The 10,999-nt window shown below is 35.3% G+C and overlaps 1 protein-coding gene and 1 pseudogene across 1 annotated transcript; both read left to right on the forward strand.

The window, feature by feature from the left end:
- The first annotated feature begins 810 nt into the window (after positions 1–810).
- Positions 811–1,302, forward strand: LOC108758937 (zinc finger and SCAN domain-containing protein 32). Its single transcript, XM_018504183.1, has 2 exons — positions 811–1,118; positions 1,226–1,302. The coding sequence occupies exons 1-2, from the start codon at positions 914–916 to the stop codon at positions 1,249–1,251; spliced, it is 231 nt and encodes a 76-aa protein (XP_018359685.1). The 5' UTR covers positions 811–913; the 3' UTR covers positions 1,252–1,302.
- A 1,586-nt stretch (positions 1,303–2,888) lies between these two features.
- Positions 2,889–7,505, forward strand: LOC108758936 (uncharacterized; annotated as a pseudogene).
- Positions 7,506–10,999: the final 3,494 nt, after the last annotated feature.

Here is a 10,999-nt window from a genome sequence, read left to right on the forward strand (position 1 = left end):
ATTATCTGATACTACTGTATATACCATATAAATTCATTCCTATTTGGATGGATTTGTTCACAGTATCAGTTAATTTTTCACTTGTTTCACTTTCACTAGTAACGTCCCAAGCGTTAAGAAATACAGCAAGTCTTTTCACATTGTGCAATATAGTTACAACAGTTTTCGTGTTATTAGAATTCTTCCAACCATCTATAAGTAATACCAATTCAGAATTAATGAAATCTTTCGATGTTTTGAGACATTGTTCATATTTCTCTAATAAAGTCAATGATAAGGCTTTACGTCCTGGTAAATGTAATGCATAAGCTGATCAAAGAGCTTTAATAAAATTTTTTAAGTGATCAGATTCTATAACATTAAAAGGAATATTGCAACAAAACAAAAAGCTACATAGCTAACGAGATTTGCCCTCTTGAGGAAAATGAAAAATCTAACAGTGTTATTCTTACGAGCTTGACTGGTGCAGCCAAAGACACAACAAAAAACTTTACTTTTATTTGTTCGCGGTGAAAATTTCATGATTTTTTAACTAATTTGTATTAAAATTCAGCTGATTGCCATATAAATACAAACAAAGTTACCTACCCGCACTAATTCCGATATCTCCCGCCAGGTAGCGTAACGATATATCGAATTTCCCAATAGGCCTTCTACAATAAGCCGCAAATCAGAAGTTCTAAGCGATCTTAAGTCATAATCGGTGAAGTTCGCCAATAGCTAACTTGAACGACTTGGTTAAGACTGGTTAAGACTTCTGACGTTATGACTTGCGGCTTATTGTAGAAGGCCCATTAAAGTTGATTAGAGTTATAACATCGACATTAAAAGAACGTGTAAACGACGTCGACGTTATAATTTCGACGTAAATCGAGCCGCGTAAACACACAAGTTAAAAAAATAAGGTAAAAATATGGAAACGAAAAAGCGCGAAAGTTGGGAAACCGATGAAACTCGATATTTTCTTAAATTGATGAGAGAACGGCAAGTGATGAAAAGTTTAGACGGCAAAAGGTTTCGAGCAGATGACATTTTTAACAGCTTAGAATCGTCTATGAATGAAAAAGGTTACATTAAAACGTCAAAGCAAACGCAAACTAGATTTAAAACACTGAGGCGTAAGTAAAAATATATTTTATAGGAAATAAAATAAATTTTTTGGTAATGCATGCTTTTGATTTATTGAACGATAATTTTGTATTGTAATGTTATTTGTTATTTTTAGTTCAATATAACAAAATCAAAAGATAAATGGGAAAAAGTGGATCTGGCAATTACATATCCTTATTTCCGTATGCCGAAGAAATGAGCCAACTTTTGGATTTTCGAATTCCCATTGCTATACAGGATGATGTAGACAGCACATCATTACAAAATATCTCTGAGATCAGTTACAGTAGTAAGTGATTCTGTTACATATGTAATTTTATGAATTGTAGTAGGTAAGAGCCTAATGAAAGCATATGTATGAGGTAATATTGTTCTATAATAGATGAAAATACTATTTTATGCTAGATTCAAGCAACAGCATTTACAAAGATGCTCCAGATCCACGAGATGGTGCAGTCTCAGGGTGTTCATCAATGTCGGACAATAATTCGACAACAGACTTTACCGCGCGCCGTGCGATCGGTGGGGACGGTAGGTTGTATATTCGGCAACAGTAGGCCGGTCGGTCGCGCTTCTTCGACTATCTTTAAACGTTAATATCTCGTTAACTATTGCGCAACCTACAAAATGGTATAAGAATTTTCGATTTAATTCGGTCTGTTCTACCTGCTCGTGATCGATTACCCGGTAATTTTCAAACACCCTGTATAATATTATGACATATTGTGTATATTGTATGTATGCGGTTTGTTACATATTGTGATATGTTATGTTATTGAAATTCGATTGAGATTCACGATATACTTTCAGAAAGCATCTGCAACAGCAGTTAGCAAACATGCAGAAGACTATTGTTAAACTCGAGAACGAGAAAAAGTTGCGAGCGGTCAAGAGCATGTCACAGAACACAAGCGTCACTTAGAGGAATTTGCGTTCAACATTCTTCGCCGAATCTTTATGCCAAGGTAAATCCAAATGATAATACATTCAGAGAAAAAACGGGTCGTATGGTCTTCAAAAGATATTGCAAGCGCAATATCTTTATAATGCGTTAGTCCAAAGCTATACCGCTGTTTACGGAACGTAATGGAGCTACCACTTCCTGCACTTTCAACACTCCGAAGGTGAGCAAGTAATATTAGTGTAGATGAAGGTATATTGACATCTGTGTTGCAGTGTGTGCAAGCTAAGGGTAAAGGTATGCAAATGAAAGAGAGTCATTGGCATTTGATGAAATGTATTTGAATTATAGAATACCCATCGATAGAGCATATGTAGTAACTGAATAATCAATGTGCATATTACAAGCATATGAGAGAAGTATAACATATGCCAAAGGTCTTATGCAAGAGGAAAAAGAAGAGCAAGTAATATTAATGTAGATGAAGGTATATTGACATCTGTGTTGCAGTGTATGCAAGCTAAGGGTAAAGGTATGCAAATGAAAGAGAGTCATTGGCATTTGATGAAATGTATTTGAATTATAGAATACCCATCGATAGAGCATATGTAGTAACTGAATAATCAATGTGCATATTACAAGCATATGAGAGAAGTATAACATAGGCCAAAGGTCTTATGCAAGAGGAAAAAGAAGAAGACTGAATGCCAATCTCTTAGAAGAAAAACAGCATATATATACATATAGATTTATACAAGATGGCATATCTATGTTAAAGGCCACAGCACAAACTTGCATAATGCATAACACATAGTATATAAGAGAATCAACCAATCAGAATCGTTCCTTTCCTTGTATTTTTCGGAAAAGAGAAACTTTGATTGGTTGATTCATTTACTTTGCGTTGTATAAAAGTGTGTGCTACGGGGGGGGGGGGCTTAAGAGATACGTTTTTCAGTAAACTAATTAGATGTTTTCTGTCGAAGGTGATGACCAAAATGGCGTCTCATGAGAGCAGCAAAGGTTCGAGAAAATCGTCCATCGCAGACAAAGTAAACACGACAATAAAGTCAACAACGAACGAAGTAAAATCAACTGTTTTACCGCCAATTGATCGGCATGATGAGCTGAATGAAACAGCTGCTGATACAAAAGAAAAGAATTTAACATTAGATACAACTGCTGATTGTACAAGCGTGGAGAAAAATGATTCTGATGATATAAAAAGCAGTGATTTTAAATCGATGATGGATAAGCAGCAAGATACTAAGACGGGTAAGAAGCAAGAGACACAAAATGTAGAACCTCAAACTACAGATAAAGAAAAGGAAGTTAAGAGCGTAGATAGCAAAAATTTTGTTAAAAAAGGAGAAACTTTAAAGTAAGTATTGTGTATTATATCTTTGTAGAAAATTTGCACAAACTTGTGTTATATAAATATATAGATATAAAAATTATATAGATATATAGATATAAAAAAGAGGATATTAATATTTTCAGTAAATCGATGATGGTGGAATCTTCTAATTCTTCGATGAAAGAATATGACACGAGAGATAACAGAAAGAAATTGATGAAGACTGACTACGATCGATTTTGTTGGCAATGTCACAAGGAGAATATTGTTTACTGCACCATCTGTCCTCGCTCGTACCATCGTAAATGTATAGGAGGCATGCCATCACCTTTGGACAAGTGGATATGTGGGGAATGTATAACTATTTCGAAAGCAAAAAGCGCTGAGACGTGTTCCGTAGCCATGGCGCAAGTGACCGTCGATCAATTGTGTATATTGCTCAAGCAAGTGGTTGGACAGTTACGCAAATGTCGCGGCGTATGTATATCCTTTTTTATTAAGTGTTTATTGCGTTATTATAATTTACTTATTTAATGTATTTTTGATTAATTTTTATTCTTGATATAGATTGAGCCATTTTGCAAACCAGTGGATCTCGTAGAAGTACCAAACTACCTCGAATACATTATCAAACCGATGGATTTGAGCCTTTTGGAATCGAATGTACAGGCTAAGCTTTATGGCAGTACTGATGCGTTTATGGCCGATGCAAAATGGATTCGACATAACTGCATCGTGTTCAATACGTGTACGTAAATTTGCCGTGCTTTAATTCATGGTTTGTGAATCATAAGTATTAAAGATAAATTGATAAATAAGCTTATCTTTTATTGATATTTACAGTCGGTAAAGTTTACGTAGATACGTTGAAACTGACAAATGTGGCGAAGCGGATCGTCAAAGTAGCACGTCAGGAAATCTTAAAAATTGATGCATGTCCTGATTGCTATGATTTCAATTCTTCTTTTATTGAATCCTGCCGTCAACCTCATCCACTTGTGTGGGCCAAATTAAAGGGTTTTCCGTTTTGGCCGGCAAAAGCAATGCCTCGCACGAATGCTGAAGGAAACGTAGAGGTGCGCTTCTTCGGCGACCACGAAGTGGCCTGCGCCTGGGTGTCGCCGAAGGACCTTTTCTTGTACTCTGAAAAGCCACCAGCGCCATCTCCTCGTAAACAGACATCTGACATGAGAGAGCGTAAAAGAGAAAGCATAAAAGAAATTAGTCTTCATTGTGAAGAACTCAAGCTCAGGTTTGGCCAGTTCAAATTTGCTTCATCCAAAATTCAGTATAACCCGAATGATTCATTCCAGATACAGCTAATGCTACCAAATTACATTCCCCTCGAATCCAAGAACGATCTTCCCAATTCCAAAGTTCCCACATCTCAAAAGAAGAAATCGCCGAAGAGAAAAAGACAAAGTTCTTTTAAAGGTAAATCACAGAGTGACGAATTGACTAACATTAATATGAAATAAATATTGACCCGACAAGTGATGCTTGTGAAAAGAAGAATGAAGCAACATCGCCAAAAAAAAAAAATTAAATACCGATGTTAAGGATACTTCAAGTTCGCAAACTGATTTAGATGATAGCAAGTTGAATAAGAAAGCAGATCAAGAAACTGTAAAGTTAAACTCTCAAGATCCTATAATGAATAAATATTTGTTGTTCTTCATGGCCAATAAAAAACCTACTGAGCCCGCAAAACAGGTTGCGTCGACGATCGACCTCAATCAAGGCAACAACGAGGGACATCTTAATTCGTCACAAAAAGGTAAGAAGAGTTTCCTTAAATTTAATTTAAAACAGATTCAACGTTCATCGAATGCAGATGGAATTATGAAGATTTCTCCGATTGGCCGAGAAACACCATCCACATCTCAACTGACACCTCTAGAGGCTGGATTGTTCAGCACACGTCTGCAGCATGAACTTGCGATAAAAATGGACCATTTAATGGAAGAGGCAAACAAGGAGGCAGTCCAGAACAGCACTATTGACAATAATTAGGCGACCATACTTTTCCTGCGAAAGCAGATCGAGCATATGAAGGAGCAACATCAGCAGCAGTTAACCAAATTTGAACACGACGCCGGTATACCTGTTTTTTCTTTATTGCAAAAAAATTATTTAACAATTATCATTAACATAAGAATACTTCAGAAGGAAACATAAATTCCAGATTGTACTCGACGTGAGATGCGCGCGAGTATGGAAGCAGAGAAATTGCGATCGATTGAGGAAGTTCGTAAAGAAATCGAAGATGAAAAGAACCGATGTATCGAGGAGACCAAGAAGAAACAATGGTGTGCCAAATGTGGACAGGAAGCAACATTTTTTTATGGCTGGAGCATTGGTTACTGTAGTTATCTGTGCGAGATATCACATTGGCTCACGCGGACATTTTTTCAGTAATCTGCACAAATTTTTTCGATTTTAATTGTCCACCATCTTAATGTTGTTCTCATCAGTTTGTACCATTCGGTCCAAATTAATTACTGGAGTTTGAACATTGTTAACAGGAATAGCTGTTTTCACTAAATCTTGTTTCATGTCCTCGTTTCGCATTAATGAATCATCCAAATCAACAGAAACTATTTCCAAAATTTTAATATTGCTTGATGATTGCTCTATCTGTACAATATACTACATATTTAACGAGTTATTAAATAATTATCGTTAAATAATTATTATTTCATTGCACATGAGGTTTATATAATAATATATATACATTATATATTTAAAATAAATATAGCATCCATACCAACTCTTCGGCCATGAAGATATTTTTGACTTTCAAGGGTAAACTTTCTTTCTGCAGTATATTTAAAATTTGCTCTGTTACAGTTTTCACTTTACCGACATCCAAAAAAAATTTGACTTAAAATGTGGTAATATTTGTAATTAAATTAGTAAATTTATTTAAAAAAAGTTCATACTTTTAATTCTTTCATTGGCAATTTAGTAGTCAAATGGGTCAATTTGTATTTAAAATACGTTTGAATGAATTTTTTTATTTTACAAAAATATGTGTGTTGTGGGTTTGATGATTACAAATGTTTTATACTAAATTTATATTTGTAATTAGTGTAATCCAAGGAAGTCCAAAGGTATTCTCAAGAATCAAACTTTTAAATACATTAAACACAAAATATGTGCCAATAAAAGGGTTAAACATAAAATATGAATGGCTTGTATACCTTATATTAATGACTCAAGATTCATATTAATCGATATTTTTTTTATATTCATCATCTTTTTTCTTTTGGGATTTATTTGTACAACAACCGTCATCATTGGATGAAACTGATATTTCGTCTTCAGATGAAGTGAATAATGATGACTGAAATCCAAAAATACAGACATTAATGAAAAATGCAAATGCATATAAAAATCATAATATGAATAATAAATAATACTTATGTGAAAATGTGTAATCAATATATGCATGTGAAGTTTGTTGTTTTGATATGCACTCGATGATAATATCATCGCCGCGCCGCCCGAATTCCCTTTAAATAGAATATCATTCTGGATTCATTCCAGGCGTCTAAGGCAAGTTCCACACTACATCGCCTTACTGATAAGTCCAGGCTTCGGATCGCAAGGGAGCTGTGGGAAAGGACAGACGCAAATCGGGAGGCAGTTCGCTTCGTCCTGAAGCCCTTAAGGAGCCGGAGGTCGGGAAGACGAAGTGGAAACCTCTCTCACAGTCGACGCCTGCGCGGACCCACGAGTCGAACGCACTTTTCGTTTAAACTGGATCAGTGTGCCACGAGGGCGCACTTTAACACCAGATGTGTCAGTACGTTCGTTTGCCCTGGTTTTCAATCATGGAATTAATCCAAGTGACCGGGAAGAGGGCTAAGTGCAACCGCGGGAGAATTTAAAACGAATACAAGGAGAGGGTGTTGCATGAATTAATATACCCGGATTTTAGTTAAACTATATAGTTAAAAGGTGAATATTTATACAGTGGACATAGTCAGACCTTATATTCAAGACTGTCTTGTACAGTATTAAGAAGTCACGAACCAATCAGAGGGTCGTATTAGCATCTTAAGACATTATTTAAGATAATATTGAAATAAGAACTATGAATACACCGCCCTATGTTTTTGACTCAAAGCATTCCTGGCCAATCCTCTATTTTACTCTATTGCGCAATGCGTCTCAGATTTATCTTTCTTCTTACACCATTGGTAGCTACTGAGGCATGCGTAATAAAGTAAGCGGTAGCAATTAATAATATCAATGTACTGTAGGCCATTCGCACAATGGAAAAAATATTAGAAATAAATATTAAAACAAATTCCAATAAAGAATGCAATCGCAGTGGAAATTGTAACTATTAACTATAAAATTAATTGAATTTGTTACATTATATATAACAAATTCAATTTTGTACGTTTCGGCTCGCTATCTGTCGAACTGCGTCTTGCACAATCGTAGTTCCGACCTCCAATAATAGAGTTGCAGTAGAAATGTAGTGAGAGACAATCATCTTCAACATAATCTAATGTCTATCGCGAAGTGCATTTGTCATCTATGTGTCATCTGTGCCGTTTAATAAGTGTTCAGTGCATGGGAGTGCATCGCGTTAGAGGAGGGGAGAGCAGCGTCAGTTACGGTGCTCCATAGACATTCGTATCCTCGCATCCCTTGAGCGACGTCCCTCTAACCCGTAAGACCCGCGCCACAGCGCAGGTACTCCCTTTTCACTACTGCAACTTGTTGGTTCGTGAGCGCTAATGCGTTTCCGAGCCTTCCTACCTTCGATTGCCGTGGGCTCGACTACGGGCACACGACCGCCCTCCGAAGTCCAAACGCCTATCAATGTAAGGGCGCTCTTTTAGAACGCCCCTCCATTCAACCACGCTCAATTCCGTCCCCATCGATCGTCCTGCCCTTTTCGACTGCGTCCCACTCCCACAAAGGGACCAGGGTGCTCTGTCTTTTTCTTCTCGTCTCCTCAGACGCATCGTATAGCGACAGCGTAGGGAAAGTGAGACACATTATGATAGGGGGCGCTATGTGACGGTCGCTTTTCTTTCAAAACGCAACGACCGCAGCCGAGCATTAATCTACACAAAAGTGTCACGGTAAAAGTAACTTCGATGAAGTTTCAAAAGCCTATGGAGAATAATCATAGTGACGGGAGAAACATAAAGAAATCTAACCAGACTGAAAATTTATTTTTAATTCAGTTTATAATTTTGTTTTTCAAGGTAAAGCATTTCTTTTGATGGCACAAGTATAAATCTACACAAAAGTGTCACGGAAAAAGTAACTTCGATGAAGTTTCAAAAGCCTATAAGAATAATCATAGTGACGGGAGAAATATAAAGAAATCTAACCAGACTGAAAATTTGTTTTTAATTCAGTTTATAATTTTGTTTTTCAAGGTAAAGCATTTCTTTTGATGGCACAAGTATATATGACCTGTTGTAAGATTATGTTTAGTGTTTTATTTAAGACTATGATCATATTAATGCAAGCCTCGTATTATTGTCCACGTGAAGTTAAATGACGAAAGTACCCTTGACAGTAATTTTTTTAGGATACATTGTGACATACTTATTTTTGTCTATCTCGTCTTCACTCTGTTATCATTGTTTTTTTATTGATTATTAGTTAAGCATGGTTCGACACAGAGGGAAAAAAACATACATATGATTTTACCAAACCCCACTGTGAGTGGAACAAAAAGGCAACGATTGGTTTACCGCTCGGCCCTGATTCCTGTATCTCCTCTCCAATAGTTTATTCTAACGAAAGGAGCCTGACGCTCCACGTTTTCCGACCCCGCAACAGCTGTCACAAATCCAAAACGTGACAGTGTTAAAAGCTGAAACGATTTTCTTTGATATCTCTCCATTTCGGCACCATTAGAGTCTTTGAAATTTTGATCATATATAGATAAAATCAATAAAGGAGTATAAAGCCAATGCAAAGCCGACGCAATTGTACGTATGTGTAATTAAAAATAACATATATGTCAATTACCAATTACAGACGTTTCGACTATAAGATTAGGTCCTCTTTAGTGTAACAATAACATTATCGGAGTCAAATTAATACGTTGTAAAAAAATAGGCGAATCCTGTCAGTGAATCATCGTTAGACTATTGTCCAAAATTAAACACTTCATTATCGTCTGTTGTATTTGGCTGGATACCTAAGCAAAAATTCAGTTATTTAACTAAAATCAAGTTAATATGTGAATCGCCTTAATCTCGCCGATGATTAAATCTACAAATGCATTTGATTAAAAATGAAAAGAAATAAATTGCCAAGATAATTTATAACATTATTTTTCGGCAAACTATAATTCATTTTTGTTATTAAGATAAAATTAATTGTTCGTGTAAAAAAATTCTATATATTTATTTAAATCTAAATAAATAATTCTTATATACAAAGTATTTCCTAATTTATATATTTTTCTCAAAAATTTTAGTAAATGAGATTTAGATTAGCAAAGACTCCGTACTAATTGTATAGAAAATTGGATCCCGGTGAAATGAATTCGTTTTCTCTTATGCTGTATAGCTTATAACAGAACCTTCCAACTCGAGCATGGCGTGCGTTTTATGTTATGAAATACTTCTTCCTTCTTCCTCCGATTAGATTTCTGACCTATAGAGGCGGATCACAGTATCGTAGTATGATCTGTCTCTTGAGGTCAGAAATCTAATGAGGGAGAAGAAAGAAGAAGGATTTCATAATGTAAAAAGGCACGCCGTATCCGAGTTGGAAGGCTCTGGCTTATAATGTGATAAACAAAAAATAAAATACAATTTGACTAAATAATGGATAGTTCTTGAGTTTTAGTGTATCAAAAAGTTAAAAATATTTTTGTAACTTACGTACAAAAAATAAGAATTTTTTAATAAAATGTGGTTTTTTTCGAAAATATATTGTTAACTTTAACTTATAACTTATAACTTTTTTATTAATAAGAATACGTACATTTGTTTGGTACCGTTATATTTCTTATTGTCTAACGTTTCGATTGAAAAAAAATTTGTTAAAATATATTCATTTTTTAATGTTCTGAGCAATCAAAGTTGGCTTGGGTCTCAAGTGTAGTGTTTACGTTACAAAAAGGATCAAAGTGTTTTTAAGGATTAACTGAAACTATACACATAAAAATTTGAAATTTTCAAGAAACTTTCATTTCGAATAATTACAACTTGAGTTTTCTACGCTGCAGATGGACCATGTTTTTTTGAACATGGAAGTCTACCATGTTGTGCAACATCGCCATACATTTATATTTTGACACACAAAAATTTTTTAAATGTCTGCAAAGTGTGTCGAATTTATATACCAACTCATATTTTTTCTAAGAATTATAGTTATTAAAAAAAAGAAATGACAAAGCAATTCCTTTTTTAAGGTCTTTACTCTGGCATACTCCCTTAAAAAATTACTTGATAACATGGGGATAGGTGGGGATTTATAGCATCCTATTGGCTATCAGGTGATTACGCTTTGCGCATGTTGGAAAATTCACATCCCTGATAACAAAAGTTGCTTCCCACCAGTAGAACGTTAACTCTTAAGGCCCGTCTACAATACACGGAGTAAGAAGTAAGAGTAAGAAATTGATCAATCACAGTCGA

Source organism: Trachymyrmex cornetzi, unplaced genomic scaffold (assembly GCF_001594075.2).
Source record: "Trachymyrmex cornetzi isolate Tcor2-1 unplaced genomic scaffold, Tcor1.1 scaffold16, whole genome shotgun sequence".
Classification (NCBI taxonomy): Eukaryota; Metazoa; Arthropoda; class Insecta; order Hymenoptera; family Formicidae; genus Trachymyrmex; species Trachymyrmex cornetzi.